Below are 25,109 nucleotides of genomic sequence, written 5' to 3' on the forward strand. Positions count from 1 at the left end.
ATGCTTCACAGTGCAGATGGACATTGACCTGAAGCATACTGCAAAAGCAACCAAAGACATTTTTAAGGCAAAAAAGTGGAATGTTCTGCAATGGCCAAGTCATATCATCTGACCTGAATCCAACTGAGCATGCGTTTCTCTTGCTGAAGCCAAAACTGAGGGCAAAACACCCAAAACACAAGCAGGAAGTGCAGACGGCTACAGTAAAGGGCTGGCAGAGCATCACCAGGGAAGAAACCCAGTATCTGATGATGCCTATGTGTCCAACACTTCAGGCAGTCATTGACTGTGAAGGATTTGCAACCAAGTATTAAAACTGACTGTTTAATTGATGATTATGTTAGTTTGTCCAAATACTTATGAGCCCTTAAAGTCGGGGGACTGTGTGAAGAAATGCTTGTCATTCCTACACGGTTCATACTACATTTTTGAAAAAAGCCTTAAATGAAAGCTGAGAGTCTGCACTTTAAGCAGGTATTCATTGTTTCATTTAAAACCCATTGTGGTGGTGTACAGAACCAAAATGATGACAACTGTATCATTGTCCAAATAATTATGGACCTGACTGTATTTTGTTTTCTGTCTGCAGCATAGTGTTTATTAATTTAGAACAGTGAAATGAGAGAGCTGGATGTGGCTGTGAAAATTATCTTGTGTTAAACTGAAGCTTGTACTTATTTTACTGAGGGTGTGATTGTTTTGTGTATAATCGATACTCATTGGTTTTGTCTCTAATTATGTTGCACCTACAATAAAGGCGTTTTACCTTTTGTGCCTCAACAGACGGTGTGCCTTGGCTTTTTTGGAGATTAATTCACCACCAGTCATTTTCATGCCTGTGTTTTATGTCCACTTGATGAAACAGAATAAACTTTCTTCTACAATAAAGGAGACAAATTAAAATAAAAGTGAATAATTAATTAAACAAAGGGAGAAGGACAGAGTGTTCTCTTTTGCAAGCTTTAAATAAATGAGAAAAAAGAACACATTCAGGCAAAGAAACAACACAATAAGCAAGGAAATATGAAGTCCAGAAGGTGTTAGGTGTTACCTAGGTTTCTACCCCAACTCTTGTTTTCCTGTTAGCAGTTACCAAGCAACAATAATACAGAATCACATTAATCAACACATTCTGACCCCAGAGCAACCTGCTTAATGTAAGTGAAACCAAAGCAAAGAAATCTTTACAGTAGCTTTCTCTCTAGTTGGAGCGAAGCTAGCTGTTTGTGTTTTATCCAGCATAAAATTCTGCTTTGGGGTTGGGATTTAGCCTGTCTCTGGACTGTTCTTAGAAAGCTCAGATAGCTCAGTCTTATTTTGCAACCCTGAGTCACTTGACCATTATCGCGGTGCACTGGGTGAAAATCCTGGCCATCAATGATTTGCTTATAAATTACCCAGTCTGAATCACTATGTAGTATGGAGCTGGGACAAAGCTCAAGAGTTATGTGGGTGTGAGGACCTCAGTGATCAGCCATCTTTTTCACTGCCTCTCTCAACGCAGACGCTCAGGTCACCATCTAACATCCGTCTTTTAATCTAACTCTCCATCTCACTTTCTTTTTCTAATGATGTGACACTATCGCGATGTTAATAAGAGAATGCCTGGGGAAATGCTGAGCGATGGATAGCGAGAGAGATGGGAAGAAAGAAGCAAACAAACTTAGAGAAGAAGCGGACAGACAAAATAAAAAAGGGATAAAAAAATAAAGGAATAAGGGTGAATGAGAGTGGGTTGATAGTAATGACTGTGTCAGGCAATTAAATAGAAATAAGCAGCCTAGTTTCCTGTTAAGAGGGTGAAAAATTGCTTCTGAGATAAATAGATAAACGGGATAGGGGATACGGTAATGATTCAGTGTGTGTGTGTGTGTGTGTCTCAAGGGTAAGCACAAAGCCAATGGTGAGAAGATGTAAGAGTGTGTGTGAGTAACACTGTGAGCCTTGTAAAGCCTGCTCCGGCGATCATGTCTGTAATTATAGTGATGCCAGTACAGCAAATTTAAATCTAAAAGCAGGATAATGACAGAGAAATAACAGGGTACTATGACTGTCTGTGTGTTGTGTTCTAGCAGCAACCTCCAGGGCTGAAAAATGGAGCTGACATGGAAGTGCCATAAACTGTATTTCTAAAGGCAGAGCTGCTTTGAGTGACAGGTCAGGTTGTCTGCCGATAGCATCCTTGGCTTCTTAGTCAGACCCCTCCCTAGCTCGTCCATAGCACCAGCCTAATGCCCAAATATGGTCACAGGCTCCAAAAAACCAAGATGGCGTCTGCCAAAATGCTGACCTTGACACAAAAAGGGAGTCCACAAACCAATGGGTGATCCCAAAATAGCTAGGTCCATTATTTTTGTCTGTGGTTGTGTTACTACTGTGACAATCATAGGAGGGGTGCTGTTATAAATGATAAATATGTTATCTAATCAAGTGACTGATAATGTAGGAGACCTTAAGACACAAGGATCATGGGTCAATTACCTGGTTTACAAAGACAGATGGTGCGAGCTAGATTTACCATACAAAATCAAGCAGTCATGGAATCATCAACACCCGACTGCAGAATTTATTCTATGCATACTAAATATCATGACTAGTAATTTGGCAAAATGTCATGTAATCTTTCACTCCTAAACAATGAGTCACAAGCCTGGTTCCCTCATGAGTCATGACTGTTTTGATACAGGAATAATCAAAAAGCACGGTCTATTAATCTTCCCATAGTGCCTAAACAATACAAAAGCCAAATGTATCGCTTTGTACAGAGTCACCCGGTCCAAAAGGAAGACCTGTGTGTAGTTGTTTAGGAAGTGATGTGACCAATACACAATCTTATTTAAGGACACCCAACTCTACTATAATTTGTAACCAAGTTTCCTACTTACCCTACTTAATTAGAATGTTTAAAGACGAACAGTAGTAATGCGAGGGAAACTATGAGAGCAAGCAAGAAAAATAAAACCAGCAAGGACGTTGATGACTCTAATCCACATGACCCTGGGAAAAGCTTTATGAAAAGTCAATTCAAAGGTAGAGAGTTGTGTGCATATCACCATATATATGTATTGGACAATAAAACATGAGCACATCTGAATAACAAGTTTGTATCTACTCCAATGTTACTACAGCTCATCATGCTGCAGTTGTCTTTTCAGTGGCCTCAAAGCCTTGAAGAGAAAATTGTTAAATGCATACACTATTCTATTATCTGCAACAAGATGATCTTAGAAAACCTTTATGCCTGACATAATAGTGGTTCTCATAACTCCACTGCACTGACAAATCCAAAGTAGCTTTCAGGACCATGGACAGCTCCAGAGTCATGTAGACATTGAAACCCTGTGCTGCGTGCAGAGCTGTCCATGGTCCTGAAATACTGGGCTTGTCACTGAGTTAAAATGATTCAAATCAAACAAGAACTCATTAAAACTAATAAATAAACTTCTAATCTTGTATTAGTATTCTAAGGTAGTGTTTGACCCTGCCGGGTAGCTTCAAAATTCTGTTGCCGACATGATACAAGTCTGGTTTGTAATTAAAAATGTAATTTAAGTTTGCTATTGGAATTTTTTGAAATTCCCCTCATTTATTAAATGCTTTGAGTTTGCAAGTTGGTAAGTAGGTCTTGTTGGCCTTGTTCTGTGGAATTTATTCATTCCCCTTTGGTAGTACGCCTGGCTGGAGTCCCTTTGATCCAAATGTCAATGTGACCCACAGGTTCTGGTTATATAATGCTGTTTTCTGTGTTTCCCAAGGTATCCAAGTCTATATGTGTGTGTGGAAGGAGGGTACGTGAAATATCAGATGAGTTCTAGGACATTTGTGCTTGTGTGTATGTATGTGTGTGTGTGTGTGTGTGTGTGTGTGTGCCGTCTCGTCCACTGTAGGTGAACTTTAGTGCAGTGAGTACACTTGCAGGAGTACAGAGCTGTTATGGTAGGAGCTATTCTGATTGTGGCCTACACTGAGTGCGCTGGTCTCGTGTGTGTGTGTGTATGTGTGTGTGTGTGTGTGTGTGTGTGTGTGTGCGCACCTGCAGACAGAACACTGCCTTTGAGGCTGCAGGGCAGTGAACATGACGATGACAGAGTAGTTCCTGGGTGGGGCCTTGACGAAACGACGGAACTTGTCCCCGTTCATCCGGACGACTGAACGCCGAGAGGACCACTCCATCATCTGGTCAACCTTCTCTGACAGCAGATTCTGAACATACAGACAAAGGAGAGGGCAGTGAGGACAAGGCATCCAGTCAGGACTTTCACATTCAAACAGAAGCGTTATTCCTTTGAGTCCAACAATGCGACACGACAGCAGATTCACAATAAAGGTATTTCAATTATTTAAAGTGTTGAAAACATTCCTATACAGGTGGCATTTGTATTTTATTTGCATATTTCTATTCTATACTACTTTATACTTTAGCTGCACTATATTTTTCAAAGTGAAAATTAAGATCTTTTTATGGCACCACATTTATCTATTAAGTTAAGTGTGGTTACTAGTTACTTCTCAGATTGAGATTTAACAAAAAAACAATACAATACAATAAATGATAAACATAACCCTTTGGCACAATGAGTACTTTTACTTTTGATACTGTGAGTTGAATTTGCGGCTAATACGTATGTACTTTATTTGAATTTAGCACTTTTACTAGTAATGTAGTGGTTTTACACTGTAGTTATGCTACTTTGACATAAGATTAAGGCAGCAGTACTTCTCTAAAGCTGCTCTTTTCATAAGAGGAAAAAAACCTGTATAGAGAAGTTGCAAAGTCCTTCTGGTGCACTCTCACAAAATGACCTATTTGTACAATCTTCTAATATCACCCAGCCTCCCCAGAGAATATATAAAAATCCTTGAGTTTTCTTGTCTCAAAAGAGGCAATGTCTCTTAAATTCTATGACATTCCAACTATTCAGGGACTGGCCAGGGGCAATACTGTGCATGCTGGCTGCTTTGAAAGTCCAACGCAGATACACAGAAGGTGTTGCTGAATGCCAGTTACTGAATCTAAGTTTTAATAGGTTTGACTCCAGGCCTGTTTTGACAAATGATATCCTCTTGAAGAATATGAAATACAACAAACCTAACCATTATTTACAGAAAAGTAGCCCTGACTTGGCAGCCTAGGTGTGTGTGTGTGTGTGTGTGTGTGTACATACACAAAAGCCACAGTTCTTGGTGGTGTTTGTGTGTATTGTAGGAGTCTGCTGCTGATTAAATCCAGTCCGGCTTAGCTAAAAGGTCACAACAGAATCAGCGCCGGAACACAACGCTGAAGGTAAACAACACGCAGCATATATGCACACATAAACACAACAGCTAGTGTTTTTGCATGGTTTTTTTTAAAGCTGAAATGGCTGTAATAGCAAACTCATATGGTTTGGTACGGTAATGATTCAGTGTGTGTGTGTGTGTGTGTGCTTGTGTGTGTGTGTGTGTGTGTGTGTGTGTGTGATCTACTCTATGATTGTGTCAGTGTAAGTTCTCAGCAGGACACTGCTTAGTACCTACCAGCATCATCTTTGCCAGACTTGAGCTCTGAACTGATGAAATACTGAGACTACTGATGAAACACTTGTTGTTTTTCAGCCTCTGCTGATCAAACTATGCAGCCAGAAATCTGTACAGGAGGCATATTTCAATTTACACCATAAAACTTTTGTGTGTGTGTGTGTGTGTGTGTGTGTGTGTGCGCGCGCCTGTGTGTGAGCTCAACTGCGCTAAATCTCTGCTGAGGATTTGTCATGCTTTTTTTATTAAAGACATTTGTCCGCCATCTATGAAACAGATACAGAAACACTGACAGAAAGACTTTCCTTCCATCTTATTAAGCCATTTCTTTAAAGCAACTGCCTTACTGTAGAGGGCAATTAGAAGTGGGGGCCGGGATGATTCGGCATTGATTCACAAATGTCAATTATCGATTATTTGAATGTTTATTAATAACTGGATGTTGACGGGACAAAAGGTGCTGAACTCAACCGAGGACAGTGCAGCATCCGGACAGTTTACAGTACGGCAGATTGTAAGTCATCTTCACAAAAGGCAGCAGTTGCAATCTTGTTACGGATTAATGTTTGAATAATTACATTTGCCAAATGAATGTGAAGTATATGGTGAATGCTTTCTAAACCATCACTCAGAAACATTAATGGAACGGAGCAGCAATCAACATGTACAAATGACGATGATAAGATACGATGGTAACTCTATGCTCAGTATCTTTGACCTCAAACCGCCTCCGCCCAGCCCTTTCAGCACCTTGGTTTTTCCCGAAGCTAATCTGTAGCAGAGAGGCTGCTCTCCACTGCTGGAGACGTTAAAACAACACAGCGGAGCACTCCCAGTGCAATCTGACTGACACTCCCTGGTTTAAAAACTTTATGAAAGCATTTTGGCTTCTATGAAGTTGAATGTAAAAGGGACCTGGACAAGGGCCACACTGTATGCAAATAATGTAATCTGTTTATTAAATGATGGATCTCTATACATAGAGTATGCTATGTCTTCTCACACAGTGAGAAAAATAAATAATATAGAAATCAAAAATTTTGATGCACCGAGATGTATCGTGATGCACTGATAATCATTTTATCATCAAATCATAGTCCCCTGAATCGTTATCAAATCATATTATGACACATTTTGTCTCACAGAACAGCACTGTAGTGTGATATTCATGTAATGCTTTAGGTTGCTAAAATCAGTCTACTCATAGTTTAGTAGTAACAACTGGCTTTGCATCTTTTCTACCCAATCAGAAAGGCAGCTCATCTGTCATGACTGAAATCAAAGAATGAAACAAGCATACCTGTCTGTAATAGTGATAACATTAGCCAATGGTGCATGAATCTAGGGCTGCAACAATTCCTCAAGTAACTGTTCTGTTGTACAAGCACTTATTGTACTTTTGCTGTTGATAGCCTACACAGCTGTAACGTGGATGTAGCGCGGTTTGCAAAACGATGGAGGAAGAGGGACAAGAAAAGAGCGAGAGACAAAAAGAGGAGACATGCCTAAGAAAATGACAGAAACTGTGGAAAAAGTTCAGTGTGTATTGCAAAACAGAGTTAGCAAACCACATTAGCATGTCCTCAATGCTACAACATTGAAGCAGAAAACATCCACTGTATGCATCGAGTTCGTTGAATGGACCTGACACAACGAGGTAACGTCAACGTCATATTTAATTGCATTTAACCTTAATCAGTGATAGCTAGCCGAGATTCATGGTGCATGTAAAGAATGTATGTGCACTATGGCTTTATAATGGCTGAATAGTAACAGAAATCAATGCGGTGGCTAATGTTACCTGGCGATGTATCATGCGTATCTTTTGCTACAGAAAATAGCAACATGCGGGAAATAAATGCTGTAGTCAATTTGTTAAAGCCTTATCCTCATTCATGTTATGTTAGTCACGCACACATTAACACACAAGCACCCCTTACTCACTCATTTGCACACTCATGCACACCTTTTAATGCAAAAACACAGTATTTCTTATCCAATTACTCAATTAATCGCCAAAATAATCAACAGAATATTCGATTACTAAAAGAATCGATAGCTGCAGCCCTACATGAATCAGCTTAAATGTCAAAGCATAATATCTGTGTATAATCTCAAAGTTGTACAATATATTTCTTGTTAAGTTCTCTGACTAAATACTACTTTAAACATAAGAAAAGGCTTGATGCTGAGCTTGCTCTATTTTGCCAACAAGTAACTAACATAGCTGTTTGCCCATTTTAATGTTTGCTTCTAAATGTATTCTTAAAATGTATGGCTGAGCGAGTTGTGAGTTGCGAGTGTGTCGACTTTCTCAACAAGCGTACAACACAATTCATACTTCACTCCCAGTTGCCAGTCAACATAATGCATGCAAGTCTCGTTCGAGCAGAGGGGCATTTGACGCAGGGCTGAAGTGCAGCAGAGAGGAGTGGCAGGCTTTTTGTGGTTGCACGCTTTTTAAATTTTCTTCCCAATCTGCAATGAATTTAGAGCAGTTACATGGGGTAATGCACGGGGGGTGGCAGAATCCTAGTCCAGTCCGTATACAGTAACTTTCTGACTCTCCCTCTCCATCCCCCGTTCTACCCAGTAGTTTTCTAGTATTGGATCTAGTAGACAGTACCTAAATAATTTAGCACTGCGTCTCACTCCTACTGCTAATCGGGCACAAAATCTCTATTTCTCTCTTTCTCCCTCTCCCTCTCTCTCTTTCTCTCACACACACAAACACACACACACACCCATCAGGTCATAGGCTTGGCTTCAGACACGAAGCAGAGCTGTAGACTTAATCTCTCAAGTAAACTGCCTGGAGACAAGATCGGCAAACAAAAAATAAAAAGTGGGAGAGATGAAGAAGAGAGTGAGATGGAGGGAGAAAGACACACAATAGTATGTAATGTGTTTCTGCTGTACCGCTTGTTCACTTCAGACAATACGCACTAGAGCATTAATGGGCCATGTATAATGAGAGACGAGATTTGCTAAGAAAAACAGCACAAAGGAGTACACCACACTAACACATACACATTGGCGTGCACGTCCAGACGATGTACAAAGTGCTTTTTGTACACCTTTGCTTTTTTTGTCTTTAATTTATCTACCAGGTTCTTGCCCGTGTGCATTCAGCCCCAAAAGGAGAGCTGTCAGTCCTGGATGCCAATCATACTAGCAGTAATGATGCACTGCCTCACTCATGTTCTACACACACACACACACACACACACACACACACAAACATGAGTGCTGAAAGCATACAGAAGTACTACTTGTAAGGGAATTGTTGGGGATGATAAAGGTGCTGAAAAACAATGGAGAGCAGGGCAGCTGCAGAGAATACTTGTCATTATGTAGTGCATAATTTTGAAGTGTAAGCTGTAGTTTGGGGGTGGGGTTAAATATATGTCAGGAACAATGGAGTTATTACAGAAATGAAGTGAAGAAAATTGAAAACTGGCGACTAGACACACCATCATCCACCTAAGTTTGGGACTTTCATGTTGCATTAGCCTAAACTACATCTTATCATACACAACTACATGAGAATATACATTTATCACCCTATTTTGTGAGTGTAATAATAGAGTATCACTAGTCCCACCATTACATTACTCAACAGACACTGTAAAACCACCAATATTAGCAAAAGGTATTACATCTCTATCTGACTACTCATTCAAACTTGTGCCAACATTGAAAATATGTGTTAAAACTAACATTATTGCCACTGTTATCGACTAAAAAAGGAAGTTCTGAAACTCGTTCTGTCTCCTTAGTAACATAAATCAGCTCATGCAGTAAAGGAGAGAGCTCATGATGCATAGTTGGTGTGGCAATATCTCTATTCTTCTCTAAAAAAATGAAAACTGCTAGTGTTTCCAATGTATGATCATACAATGATCTGTATATCTCATGAACTAGCGTCCCATAAATAAAGTTATGTAGGTTAATTTTTTGTATGATTGTGTAGGTTAGGTTTCAGGACAGAAAAATGGTTTAGCATCGTCACCTTATGTACTTAATGTAAAGTTACATGCTTAAAATAAAGTTACGTAGGATAGGTTTAAGCAAGTCAAGTTGCATAGGTTACGGTAAGAAAAGAAACATGGCGACAGCGTACCTTAAAATAACTCAAACTTCACTTGGTTTCACAAGGGACACCAACACCAGTCTCATGGGGGAAAGTCCTGTGTTTCTTTGGCTCATACAAATGGATTATACAAACTGCTGGATCATGATTACATGGCTAACACACAAATTATGGTGCATTACTTTTCATAGGTGTACGTACGAACAGGGAATGAGAACAGCCTAATGTTTCACATGAAAAGCCTCTCTTACTGACTGGTAGGTGTTTAATGTAAAGCATGTTGAGGAAATGTTAAGTTTAATGAATAGCAGCTTCATATTGTGAGACAGAATGGCAAAGCAGAACCAATTGGGACTGATTAGCTGGTGTCAGAAACAGAGTCGTGAATACGGAATGAGTATATTGTTGCAATGATGCGTTGGACGCTGTGTAATTGTGTACATTATGCTGAAATTACCATTAGCAGAGGTAAACATGAAGACAGTGCTGACTTTGCATTACCAGCAAACGGCAATTTATCACAGCAAATAGATGACAGAAACTGAAAAAAAACCCAAACAAAACAAATTCTGACCTCATCAAACAGAGAGAATTAGAAATAAAAGACCTGTCACAAATAATAATAGACTGAGTGAAATAAAAGGTCTGGTTCACTCTTCAGTTGAGGTAAACAGCCACTCTTTGAGAATCCACAATAATCATTATTATCTGTATTAAGACAAACTGATGCCAGTAAACTACAAAGTAGTTAAAAACACTTCTAAGGAGCAATTCATGCACAGAGCTATTTAAAAACCTTATGTTAGACCTTCAGGTGACTCCCACACATCAGTGGTACGGCTCCCTGCTTTACCTGAGCCACACACACACACACACACACACACACACACACACACACACATGTACAACACATAAGCACTCCAAACAGCCTAGGACCATTAAAAACATTTATTTTCTACCCCACTGAGCACAGAGGGCACTAAAATGAATCACATCTAGGGCGTGTGTGCTTGTGTGTGTGAATAAGATGCAGAAATGGTCTGCAGATATCCTGTTTTATCCCTCTGATTTTCTGTTGCTCACTCTATGAATGTCATAACCTCCTTCTCTCTCTCACACACATTATAGGTCATAGGGTAGGCTGCACTGAAGTGTGGTCTAAATCTCTTTAGTTCCCAGTTTCCCCTTTTCCTCTTACTTTCTTGCCTCATGTTAATTTCTACTTAATCTTTGATAGTCTTTCCTCCTAATTTTCTTTAATCCTTCATTTTCCTATTAAATTCTTTTCAGCAGCACCCTGTCCTTTCCACATTTCTTGCAATGCAACATCACTACAGCAAGCTGAGAACTGCATATCATGGCTAAATAAAGAATGAAAGGCTAAATGAATAAAATTACTTTAAAAGAAAAACATTCTCACTAGCAGAGCATCCGCAAACCGAGAGAGAAGGAGATATGAAGAGATCTAACGACTGGAAGAGAGAGAGCTCTCCAAGGAGAGGAAAAGGAAAAAAACAGAAACAGATAGGGAGAAGGGATACAGGCAGAGTGAGGAAAAGAAATGATGAGGGGAGAGAAAATAAGAGGATGACACATTAAGTGTAAGGCAGAACTGACACATGCACTGATGACCACACGGCAAGAGGTTATGGAGGGCAGGATAGACGGTTGGTTTATCAGTCAGCCAGTTAGTCAATCAAGCAGTCACTCTGCCAGCCAGCCAGTGAGTCCAAATCTGTCAACCGATCAGTCCCTCAGCCAACTGGGTAACCCATCAGTCAGTTAATTTATTTAGTTAGCAAATCAGCTAATTAGTAAATCGGTATGTTGATGTCAGTCAGTCACTCAAAGAAGCAGTTAGTGAATAAAGCAGGCAGTCAGGTGTTTAGTTAGTGTGTCTGTCAATCGGCTGAGTTGTTCAACCAAGTAATTAGTCAACTAAGTATTTTTAAAAGCTGACCTGCACTGCAGCCAGAGTAGACACAAATAGCACTAAAACCTCCCAATGCTTAACTTTACTTACATCCTTTTTCACTCTCTGTTATGAAAATTAGAATTTACTTAAATAAAACATCTCTGCAGATACAAAACCACTCATCTGCAGAGTTGAAACATATGTACCATTTACTTCTTCAAGATGTTTACATGGCTATAATCTCTACAAACGGATAAGGACACAGGAAATGTATAGTTTGCATACAGTTTCTTTCAAAATAAATGCACTACATCAGTATAACGCCACAAATGGACGTTTGTTTCCTTCAACAACAAACGTGGTTACGTTTGGCCACACTTGGGTAGGTTTAGACAACAAAAGCACATCGTTGGGTTTAGAGCAAAAGAACAGGGTTTAGCCTGAACACCGGCCTCCCAAATGAAGTCGTGATTGTTGGACCACCCATCCCACACACCCTACTCAGACTTTCGCCCCCTTAACTTACATCGTTGTTCTGACGCGTTTCCTCGACAACTCCGGGCACCATTACACAATAACAGTGACCTGCCGTGTATCATGCCAACATGAAAGGACAGCTTGTTTTGTCTGTGTCTTATGGTGGAAGCCACTGCCCAAGCTCAGGTATTCAATAATTTCAGAGTAAGACCAAGTTGCGTCATCAAACCAAAAGCCAGTGGGTTTTGAAACTGACCTGCCTGCATTTAAACACCACTGAACACATACAATTTTCAACAGCAATCAACTATAGCACATAAACAAGTGCAGATACATATGCCCAGGTTTGGCGTCCTACCATTTCTACATCAATACACTTGTAACACAGAATAGATTAATCACCTAAAACCTCATAAGTCAATAGAGCAAGCAAGGCCACAACAAACTGTTTAAAAAGTGCTGCTAATGTTTGTTGTAAGGATGGACAGAAAGACACTTTAAAATTAAGGGATTTCTTGTAGTGGTGAAGGGTGATTTTGTCCATTGCAGCCGGGCACCATGACTGAGCTGGCTAAATCACTCCTCAAAATTCAAGTTGTTTTGAATGGGAGTGCTTGACCTCTCAGTTCAAACTGAGTGGTCCACACTTGAGAGAAACTACGGCTGGTAGCAGGTGAATATGTCTACCGTGTTATCTGAATTCCTGACATTTATTTTCACTGCCTGTGTAAAATAAAATTTGGCAGAAGAGAGCAAACTGATACTTACTACATATCTTCCTCTCCTCAGGAACCATCTCAGAAGTTTGAGACAGGAAGTGCTGGGGGTATTTTTAGATGACAAGGTGGTGATCATTATGTGTTTACACTCTCCAGTGATAAGGACATAACAAGGAGAGGGGAGGTTCATGGTTCACGCTGCCCCCCATGCATTAGGGTATTTGTAAAAATTGGCTGTGACAGAACATGCCAAGAACTTTCTGTATGTTACACAGCATGGAGATCTTCTTATTGTTATATTGCTCTACGGTGTCATTAGCATTGAACCCCCCGCCCACAAGGTACCTTTAAGTGCCTTGTAGTTACTGAATGAGAGCAGCCATGATTTCCCCAGCCAGCCAGGGGTCTGATCTGCGAACCTTCCTCATGAAAAGCTAACAGTATTTGTTCAATCCACAATCCCTTGCTCTGAGCGGTCTAAACAGAGGTCTATTGTAAGTGAATGGGTCTCGGCTTTGGCCATCACGCTCCTATACAGTTTCCTCCAATTCTCCCATTGAAAGGAGGATTACTGGAAATTGGCTTCGTATAACAAGGAACAAAGACTCATCTCTTACCCACTCTCTCTCTCACACACACACATACACACACACACTCACACACACACATAAACACACAAAGAAGTACACTGCCCTTTGTAAAAACCAACAAAAACGTATTGCGCGTCGATTTCTCGTAATCATAGTGTCCTTACGATGACTTGGTGACTTTCTCTTTTGAGTTAAACCGAAAATACTTCAAACACATGCACACTCACACACACACACACACAAAGGAAACTCAGGAGGGCAGAACAAATGAGAAGGGGAAGAAAAGCAACATTACTCAGAATTTGGATGTTTTTTTTAAATTTGGTTTTATTACAGAGGGAAAGGATTAAACTTAAAACGGGGGGGTAACCGAGAGGTCAAAGAAAGAATGCAGTACAAATACATAGTGCTGGGAGAAAAAATGCCTTTACATATAGGATGAGAGGGAGCTGAGGAATCTAAGAAGAGGAAAGCAATTGAAGTGAAGGAAGAGAGGAAATGGGAGATGTACAGAAAAGGAAGGAGGGAGGGAACATGAAGATGACAGATAGTGATGATGAAGATGGACAAGTGAGGCGAGGAACAGAATAAGCAACAGAGTTCTTTCCACACCAACAATCATCACACAAATGTTCTTTTTGCCCTAATTTGTTTGTTTGCAAGCAGACCGCACACACACACACACACACACACACACACACACACTGGAGGCAATGAAGTGAAAGGACAGTTAATATGCTGAGATGTAAGCACATATACCATCACATATTTGGATAGTGTGTCTGTTTGAGTCAGTTTGCCTGTCAGCGCTATTGTTTCCATCCCTCACCTCCATTGAATCAGACCAACATATTTGTCAGCCCATAATCTGCGATTCCCAGAAATATCATGACTTGTGGGTGGAGGGATTGGGGGTGGGGATTTGTCAGCTTATCTGCCTAATAACAATTATTTGAAATAAATGCAATTTTCCTCTGCCATTGTCCACGCGTCTTCCCTTCCGTCACCCTCTACTGATTTTATTTTACTTTTTATCTTCCACCCATTAGTGCCAGCAGTTGTGTCTCCCTCCGTGATGCTTATAGAATATCTAAAGATTTGTCTGGCTTTTTTTTTTTTGCCTTACAGATTACAGTTTCTTTCTAAACCTCCCAGGCACATGGTGTGACATTTTAAATCTTCTGTCATTTCCTTTCCCTTCGGCGCCTGTCTAAGTCTTTTGTGTTTGTTGGTTTAGGGTGTCTGCGAGTTTCATCAAGTTAACTTTTGCAGATGGTTTAAATGCCAGTTAGGAGGAGATATAAGAGTAATAGTGAAGCAGAAAATAAATGTAAAAAAAAGATTTAAAAAAACACAGTCAGCTTTGGGTGGCTAGGTTAAATTCTCACATTTAAAAACATTTCAGCTAGGAGAAAAGTAGCGAGGGGAAAATATTCATTCATATATCACATTTTTTAATGATTTCTTAATCAGTTTTTTTAATCAATATAATTAAAATGCGGAGGTGAAATAAGTTGCCTCTTTTATTGTGGATTGTTTATGAATTGTCAATTTCTTTTTTAGTGAATGTTAATTGTTGTTACTGTATTTTGTGTTACTGTAATTGAAGCATTCTCTGGCACAAGAATTAAATAAAGGTCCATAGTATTGTATTTTATTGAACTGAATTGAACTGAATTGTATCGTACTGAACTGAATTGAATTGAATTGACTTGAATTGAATTTACTTGATGTCATATCTGTTACAAGAAAAACAAAGCCAAAGACAGAGAGCACAAAAGAGGGTTGATAAAGAAGGAAGAAGAAGGATACAGACCTTTAGCTGCTTAAATAGCAGTTCGAATTCAGCCAGGGTAAACTCCCCATGGAATAAGCAAACCATTATGAGCTCTTAGTTAGGATTACACATTTTAAAGTAAAACCACTTTTTTAAAACAAAAAAAAAACAAAAAAAAAAGTTCTATCTATTTATGGAGTTGCTCTCTGTTGGATTTTTTGAAGTTTGTATCAGTTATTTCCATCTGTACAGCCTGAGCAGACAGTTGTTGTGGAGGAAGGGAAGAGCATTGCTCATTCACCTTCCACAGTGAAACATATGGGAGAATATTTTAACAGTGTGGCCAAACTACACCCACAGCAGTTATCCCAGCCATTTGAACCATCAACAAATTAGTGAGTGTAATCTTTTCTACATACATTTTATCAGTCACAGAATAGGAGTAGCATGCCTAGGCTAATTGTTTATTCACTCTGCCTGACCTCTGCTCACTCCTTCCATCCTCTTTATTTTTCTTTTCCCTGTCTTTGTAGATGTCATTTCTCAGGGGAAGCACTGGGCTCCAATTGGGTTACGGGGCATCAGTGCAGTTTGATTTTGTTATAAAGGCATCCCAATAAAAACTGGGGATGGACACACAGGGCAAGGGGGCAGCCCTACTGTAAAAACAATGGGGAGTCGACGCAAGCACTCAGGGAGTGTATGGTCACAATAGTGCTCCCCACAATAAAGCCAGGAGATGGAGGGATGGAGGGAGGAGAGTAAAGTAAATGAAAAACAAAATGGGAGGAAAACAGGGGGTGAGCAAGGATGAAAAAAGGAGGACAATCGCCCAGGCAAGTAACTCTAAAAGACTGAGAGATGGATTGAGAGAAAGAAAGCAATACAAAGAGAAACAAAGACACAAAAGGAGCAGTGGTTATATAATAAAGAAAGACATTGTAGCTGAGACTGAGACAGACAGAAGAAATTAAAACAGCAGAATATGGTGAGAGAGCACTGACAAGCAGCTAATGTCATTGTTTCATGTTGGGAATTGCATGCGCACCTAATAATATTCTATGGTCTTCGTACCGTTAATGACTTAAAATGATCATGGCTGCAAACTTTTAACAAATCAAGTCATCACTGAGCTGATGGTAGTTCTCCCCAGTGGCAACTGGGCCAAATATGATATTAGTGTGTGAGAGTTCAGGACTGTAATGTCATTCCGTCCCTTCAAGCTCCAGATCAGTCCATGCCATATTAGTATAGTATTACCAACATGTTTACAATACACAGTGTGGAGTGAGTCTACCCAATGTTTTCCTTGGCACCAACACCTGGACAAATCACTATTACATTTCTGTAATAATCCAAAGACTTTCAAACAAACAACATGGTGTCCTTACTTTTCTTTTTTAGTCGCCAAAAGCATGTTATAAAGGGAGCTCATGACTATGGCAAATGCAAGGCAAAACAAATTTGTGTGTAAATTAGTTTCCTCGAGGATTTACATTCGTTGGGGGGATTTTATGAAAGCTTACAGCAGTCAACATCAGGTGAAAATTTAATAAAAAAAAAAAGTGCATCACAGGATTTGAAAAAAAGTAATTCAAATTCCTCGAGGGGCTAGGCAGAAAAATCCATGCATGGTAGGAAAGTAAGAGAGGCTTTTTCTGTCTCGTACAGCAAAATCTGGGTACCCTCGAGCAGACTATGTTTCTACTCCACAAGGCTGCTGCAATGGATACACATTTATGGGATTAATAGACTTTAAGCCCAGAGAAGGTCATATTATGAAATTTTCCTTTGTGTGGTGAGTTAGTTGACTGTAAAGACTATAAACTTTTCTAATTCAGGTCAAAACTAATAATCACAAGGGCTGAGTACCGGTACTTAATACCTTAAAGGTATCAACCGAAATAACAGAGAACCAAGTGGTATCATCACTTCTCCAATCAAGAGATTCTTGAATTTGATCCTTGTTGTGCTGGGGGTCTGATCAAAGACCGTCCCAACGAGTGCTGGCTTATCATTTACAAGAATATGATACCTTTATCCTTAAAGTGTTACCAACACCAACAGAGTACTTCATTTGATACCACAATGTGAAATAAGTGGTGTGTAGTACAGCCATACTTTATAATATTTTGGTGGCATTTCTGTACGCTCAACTGCATACTCTGTCAATATGCTATGTTAACCTTACCACACCACAGACTGTATGGGCTGTAGCTGCTGTTGTGGTAGTGCCAGCTTCACAATGGCGACAGCTGTAAGAGTCTGCCCAGCTGCACACAGACAGTGACAGAGTTAACTGTTAGCTAACATTACGGTTATTAACAGGTTTACTGACAGGGCCGAGCCATCTTGGTGTCAGTGTGAGTTAGGTGGGATCATTTAATGGCTCGATGTTGGATGTTAGCCACTGCCCCTGTCTTAATTCATGCTAACCCAACAGACGTTTAACTGACAATTCCCCCGGAGGAGGGAAGCACCAGAGACGGCAGAAAGTGTGCTGATCCGGCGGGGAGTCTAAATGGTCCAAAATCAAACCCCTCGTGCAAAAAGGATCTAATGCAGGTGTTGTTTGAATGGAGAAGTTTCAATACTGGTACTGGATTACTTTGGTCGATACTTTAAAGGTATCAGGTACTGCTACCCAACCCTAGTGCTGACTCCCTGCCGGATCAGAAAACTTGCTGTTGCTGCCGTCTCCAGAGTAGGGATGTCACAATTATAGATTTTCTTGGTACGATTATTGTCAGAGAAATAATCACGGTTTTACAATTATCACGATTATTATGCATTAATTACTTTACTACATGCCTCTTTGTGGTCCTGGTCCAGCACCTAGTCTAAGTTTTTTCTAGGATGTGCGTGTCTTTCTGTTCTCTTTAATTTATAATTACACAAATAAATTGAGCATATCTCGTGCAGTGTTAATAATAAATGAAACAGACATAGTGCTGGAAGGACAAGTCCAACATTTACTCAACACAGATGGGAGGAAGTAAAAGGAGGTAATACTAATGCTAAATGTTCACTGACTGAGGACCTTGAGAAGACATTACATATGTCTTCCACATTGCACACTGACACTGAAACAGTCTGACGACTAAAAAAATGATTTGACCTCACGCTGTGTGCACACAAACTGCAAAACTATCCATCAGAAAAGTTTTTGAGACGTGCCTTAGCTTGTCACGTTGCACTGTAAGCCCAACTCGTATCATACCACTACGCCATTAATTGCATATGACACGCTAACATATAATTTTTAATTCAATGTTACAATAGATAAATCGAGATTGACGCATTTTACCCCAGTTATTGTGCATTTACCTTTACTTGCGCATGTAAAGCCGGGTGGTTGTCCCGCAGGTGTTGTATCATGTTGCTCGTGTTTGATCCTTTGGCCGTGACTTTTTTGTGGCATGTTTTACAAACTGGAAAGCCGTCGTCAATAATGACCCCTTGGTCATTTTGCGACAGCCCACACAGCTGACTTTATCTGTTTTTTGGGGGGGAATAAGTCTTCATCCATACTTCATCACTTGGAAACGCCTATTCAGCTGTACCGCTTGTGTAACTTTGTTTTCGTTCCGTGCGACTGCGAGTGGCGCTGATCTGCCTACTGTATATGGTTCCGCATCCCGGCATAATCTTTGGAGAGTGACGGTGTTGAGGAATCTTTACGAATAATTAACCATGGCATTTAAAATCACGGTTAATAGTGAAATCAAGTAATCGTGACATCCCTACTCCAGAGCAGCTGTCCTCCTGGAAAGTCTGTCTATTATAGAGCTATTGGTACTAGCATCATAATTTTTTAAATGATATATCCAGCTCTAACACTTTTGAAAGCACTGACAGCAAAGTGAATGTTCTACTTTTCTGCCCTTTGAAAAACGCATGACCAAAACAATCAAAACCAACTTCATCAATAAAGAAAAAATGTCTCCACCAGTTTCAACAAAAAGAAGACATAAATGGAGCCCTCGAGATGTGTTGGTTGCATCAAAGAGCCATTCTCTTGAATTTGAAAAGAACACAAAGCCAATATGAGGGCTCCTTCATCTCCCCAACACATGGCTAATTCATCACGATGTAGGGGACAAGTTACCATCAAGTCTTTCTGCGCCTTATTATCTGTACTTCAGCTCACTCTTCCTTTTACTCTGAAGTGGGCGAAAGTAAAGGAAAAAAAAAAACTTTAATCAACTTGCCACCCTGGGAGGGATTATTCGTGAGTGTTTGAGTAATCACAAAAACTCAAGGCCCTGTAAGTTTAGGGTCGCACTCTCACCGTGGCCGCGTGTGCAAAGTGTTCATCTGTGTGCATTAAATATTCAGCTTCAGACATTTAGGTTTGTGTATTATGTGATCAAACCATTCAGGCATAAAGAGTTTTAAAGAATTTTGCATTCAGCTTGCTTAGTGATTTTGGGAGCATGGGTCAGCTGTGGGTGGTCTTACGGTTTAATTAAGCACTGCAGAGAAAAGAGAAAAAGAGGCACAGCTTGATATGCAGCCACATCCTTTTTAATCCATTTTACATCAAATTAGAAAGAAAAATATACTCAAGGACTTCAGTCAAGGATGTCGGGCTATGAAAGGCGCTGTGCTTGTGTGTGTGTGAGAGAGAGAGAGAGAGAGAGAGAGAGAGCGTGTGTGTATGACAGAATGAAAGGGTGTTTTAAAAGGGTTTTGATCAATTAAAGGAAATGATTAGCATATGACCCCCTAAAAATGCACAACAGAGACATGGAGACAAGATGGAGAGAGACACTAATAAGGACATGTTAGAAAGATGCAGTAAATTTTGATGCCAGCATTACCTCAGTACTGCAGTAAATTGACACACAATGAGGGGTAGAGCTTATTACAATGCTAAACCTTTATCCCCATCTAATCCTGACCAAGCAGCCACTTATCTCCACCAGTAAACAGGTAGTTAAGTCAGTTTACATTCTGAGCTAAAGTTAAGTTTTCGTTGGTGCAGATTCCTGTCAGCGCTTTGCAAGCTTCTCACCAGCCACTTCACTGTCAGGATTTGAGTGTGAAGGATCTATAGTGTCCTGTAGCCTTAGTCAGCAATGATAGTAACAGCTAAGAGTGTAAAAGTAGGCCTAAGGTATAAACACTTTTACTTAGCATTTGTTGTTAGCAGGTAACTTTTAAATACTGCAGGTAGTGATGCACCGATTTACTGGACGCACATCAGTATCAGCTGATATTCGCCTTGTTGACTGCCTTGGCCAGTTAACAGAAAAGCTGGCATTCACTGATGGCAGTGGCCAATGTTTATTTGTCATATCACATCAATTTTGCGCAGGCTAAAAAGCAGGGCTCAAGACTAATGGCGGTTCGTCATCTCCGGGACAAGAGAAGACATGTTTGGGGTTAACAGAGATCTTCCCCAGGATGCCATCAGGACGAAAGGATGCCGTAAACTCACTACGGATGTACCCTCTTTGTTTTCCTGATAATGCTTCATTGTGAACAACAAATTCATTTTGACATCAGCAGGAGGAGAGCTAGTTAACGTTAGCTGTATTGAGTTACATTATGATGCGTTCAGCCTCTCTTCCGTAAAAATTAATACTGGGCTAGGGTAAATTGTAAAGTTCTCACAACGTGTAATCTTGTAAAACATAGTTTTTGGCAAACTTTGGCAAACTAAGGGAAATTTAAGGGAAAGGGAAGGGAAATTTGTCACAGCAATATCAAATGGATATTAGAGAGGGAATTATGATATACATAGTAACAAGATTTTTTTTAAGCAGTTTGTGTTTTTATATGTTTTTCATGTGAAAGAAGGTTTTTTTTTTAAAGGTTGTTTCATAAATATGTATGATTGGATTTGTGCTTATTCAAAGGTAGGGTAAAAAAGGACTAAATGATTTTGAAACAACAGAGTTATTTTTTATAATGAAGATTTCTTTGTTTCCCTGGCACAAAAAGGGTAAGAAATAACCACAAAAATAAAATATACCACAACAAAGGTTTCGGTAATCAGCCAAATTCTTATTTTAAACATAAGTATCGGCCCAGAACTATTGCAGGGACGAAAGGTGCAGAAGAAAACACCAGCTGCCATGAGCTTGTTAGATTAAAAAAAAAAGTAAAGTGACAGATGTTGGGAAAACATCAGACCTTCAAATCAATCTCACAGATAAGGGACGTTTTCTGCCCTGTCATGCTTTGCTTTTTGTGCCACAGGTATCTAAACTAAAGATTATTTCACATGTGAGGGGCTCACTTTATAAAAATATATTTCATCACAAAAGCAAACACAGTTCCAATCCTCTCACTTCTCAGTTTCAGTAATCATTCTTATCTAACCGCTGGGGAGCACTGTCCAATAAAAAACTAAATTGGAAAAAGCCTATAAACTGTCACGTCTTTGTTTCAGGGTACAAACACTGGACTGCCCTGTTGCCAACAGTAATGTAACAATGATAATTGGTGTTAAGAAAAGGAAGTATAAGATGAGAAGAGACAGAGAAACACAAAGGTGGCACCTGCTGGCTCATGTGTGGAGCAGAAAAAAGAAGAAAACGTGAAAGTGAGGGGTCTGGGCTCAGTAAAGGTCATGAAGTTACGAGCCTGCTTGACTACCAGGTCAGTTGCCTTCCTGTTTTCTGCTTCCCAGGTGTGCTGTGTGTCACTACTGTGTGACCTTTAGCTCCGAACCCTCCATTTACACCTCTCGCTATGAATACCTTTTTGCGTTACACCTGTTCGGCATGCAGACTCTGCCAATCTGCCTGCAGCTATGATTTTTAATGGTTAAAATCAGGGCCAAGTGCACAATGCACATACTCTATAGGCATATTAGAAATACAAGTGTAATTGGCCTAGTATGCTACCTCATTAGCCTTTGGAAGCTAACACCAGTATTAGTGCCTATTAACTGTGAGCTTAATGCACTCCTAATTAGCCTTATAAGCCAATCACATTTATTATTTGCTTCTGCTTAGGTGAGCATTCAGTCTCGCTAGACATATTACACATGGGAGAATAGCAGCTTTTGAATGCTCTCTGAAGAGAATCTCCAAAAATATCACCAGTATACAGTACCTGACTTTACTGAGCAAAGGAAACACTAGCTACTCACTTGGGTTGCCTTAGAATAGAAATTTACCTCAGGTTATTATGCTGCCTACAACAATGAGCAGAGTGCAATATTTGGGATTAAATATTACTTATAAACAATATACTTCAACACTGGTTGTTGAGTGACAACATGGAGACAAATGCTGTAAGGACTACAGAGCATTTTGTTTATAGAAGTGCAAGATCAAATTGTGCTTTTTGGCAAGTGCCATGATTAATAGACTAATCTTACTTTGCAGTTTGTGCAGTCTATGTTTGTCTGGTCTGTGCCTTTCATTTCTTTTTGTTTCCCTCTAAAGCTTTTTTTCTTTTCGAAAAGTTCATAAGATATATAAATTTAACTTACTTGCGTATGCGGTTTAATTTATTCTATTTGCATGCGTTATTATTTGGTGGCCACGTCTTAAGCTTTTGGTCCGACACAAAGTGCTAGATTAGTTCAATGACTCACACAGCTGAGTTTTTCTCTCCCCCACAGAGAGAAAGTATTACTAATTTCGATATGAAGAAGAAACACAGATTACTCATACAGTTGCCTAAAAATAGAATTTTACCTTAGGTACATATGCTGCCAAAAACCATGAGTGGTGTGCAATTTGTGGGAAAGAAGTAGGGCTGTCAAGCATCATTATTTTTTATGAGTAATAAATGGGACGTAGAGGAGGATGATCTGAAGACCGCTGCTATGTGAAGGACGTCTCTATGGATTGAGCATTTCTTTTGTTAGGATTTCTGTTCATACATATTGTAGTAACTGAGAGTTGAGAGGAGACACTAAACAACATGTCATCCTGTGAACATCTTGCATAATGACCACTAGACACTTGCCGTGACATTTTATCACAACCTTGGTTTGATAAGCATTTAGACCTGAAAGGGCTGGCACACTGACTAAAGGGCTCGTTCCAGAATGAGCCGGCAATAAAGCGACTAGAGAAAAGCTGCTGTCCAGAACCTTTCTTGTTTTATTGCCTGGAAAGAAATGCATGCATTAAAGCTCTATCCCCCTGTCCAAGCACTCTGAATGCAGCCTCACAGGCTGTGATGACAGTAATGTAACTTCTTCTAGCCCGGCAAGCTACAGCTGTCTTACCGCCAACTGCAAAGTGGTGTCAGTCTCACAAGGGAAACGGTGAGCTAGCTGCACTAATCATATCGTGCTCCGAGCTCGGCTGGTGAGACTAATTGGCTGGTCAATAATCTGAACAGCTGGGAAGGGGAGTGACCACCAGTTGCTCAGTTGAAACAAGGGGTGCAACAATCATCACAAATCAAGCTCCTCATTAAAGACATGATCTGTCAGCCATAGTTCAAAGAGCTTTCACGTACTCTCCTTGTTTATTTCTAACTAGAGTAGAATCGGGCTGGGATTTAACTGCATTCCAGCTGGGGGTTTGTCAACTCTGGGATACAAATCTTTTTCAATTTAAACAGATTTGGCTGTGATTTGTGTAACAATACTCTACATCCAAAAGTTATCTTAATTCAGCTGAGAATATGTCTCCAGTAACTGAAAATGGAGAGACAGATGGACAGAAAATGCAACAGAGCTGCCATGTATGTGCCTAGTCTTAAAAAACTGTCCTGGCAGGGGTGTTGAAGTCGCCTCTCTGATGACATATGATGGGTCATGGCTATACTTGGCTTTCACCAAGATAACATCCCAAAAGCACAAAGATTAGAAATGTGAGCATTTAAAATATTCACCCAGTTGTCTGATTTACTGCACATCAACATGAAATGATTCACTTCCTTTATTACTTAACTTCTCCCACTCCTCTGCTGGATGATAAGTGAAGTGATGATGGGCTTGTTGGAGGTGTTGAAAAACAACTTTGCCTCCCAATTTGATACTTAAAGCATCCTTACTGAGGTGATGATGTGAGTGTGTGCCTGTCATTTATGTGCTGATGATGCTGAAGTTTGCAGTGATACCAAAGCTGCTGATTTAATCACCAAACACAATCGAAAATAACCAACATTTAGTCATTACAAGGCTGAAAGCTTGAGCTGTGTGAGTGAAATCAACAAAGAGAAACTTATATGTACAGTACAGGCCAAAAGTTTGGACACACCTTCTCATTCAATGCGTTTTCTTTATTTTCATGACTATTTACATTGTAGATTCTCACTGAAGGCATCAAAACTATGAATGAACACATGTGGAGTTATGTACTTAACAAAAAAAGGTGAAATAACTGAAAACATGTTTTATATTCTGGTTTCTTCAAAATAGCCACCCTTTGCTCTGATTACTGCTTTGCACACTCTTGGCATTCTCTCGATGAGCTTCAAGAGGTAGTCACCTGAAATGGTTTCCACTTCACAGGTGTGCCTTATCAGGGTTAATTAGTGGAATTTCTTGCTTTATCAATGGGGTTGGGACCATCAGTTGTGTTGTGCAGAAGTCAGGTTAATACACAGCCGACAGCCCTATTGGACAACTGTTAAAATTCATATTATGGCAAGAACCAATCAGCTAACTAAAGAAAAACGAGTGGCCATCATTACTTTAAGAAATGAAGGTCAGTCAGTCCGGAAAATTGCAAAAACTTTAAATGTGTCCCCAAGTGGAGTCGCAAAAACCATCAAGCGCTACAACGAAACTGGCACACATGAGGACCGACCCAGGAAAGGAAGACCAAGAGTCACCTCTGCTTCTGAGGATAAGTTCATCCGAGTCACCAGCCTCAGAAATCGCAAGTTAACAGCAGCTCAGATCAGAGACCAGATGAATGCCACACAGAGTTCTAGCAGCAGACCCATCTCTAGAACAACTGTTTAGAGGAGACTGCGCGAATCAGGCCTTCATGGTCAAATAGCTGCTAGGAAACCACTGCTAAGGAGAGGCAACAAGCAGAAGAGATTTGTTTGGGCCAAGAAACACAAGGAATGGACATTAGACCAGTGGAAATCT

General features: G+C 40.0%; 1 protein-coding gene across 1 annotated transcript in view; it reads right to left on the reverse strand.

The window, feature by feature from the left end:
- Positions 1 to 25,109, reverse strand: part of tusc3 (tumor suppressor candidate 3) — a 101,980-nt gene that overhangs the window by 60,069 nt on the left and 16,802 nt on the right. Inside the window, exon 2 of the mRNA XM_033622939.2 lies at positions 4,034 to 4,203. Within this exon, the coding sequence (XP_033478830.1) occupies positions 4,034 to 4,203 (170 nt within the window). The remainder of the gene's footprint in view (positions 1 to 4,033; positions 4,204 to 25,109) is intronic.

The sequence above is a fragment of the Epinephelus lanceolatus genome, chromosome 3, assembly GCF_041903045.1.
Source record: "Epinephelus lanceolatus isolate andai-2023 chromosome 3, ASM4190304v1, whole genome shotgun sequence".
Lineage (NCBI taxonomy): Eukaryota > Metazoa > Chordata > Actinopteri > Perciformes > Serranidae > Epinephelus > Epinephelus lanceolatus.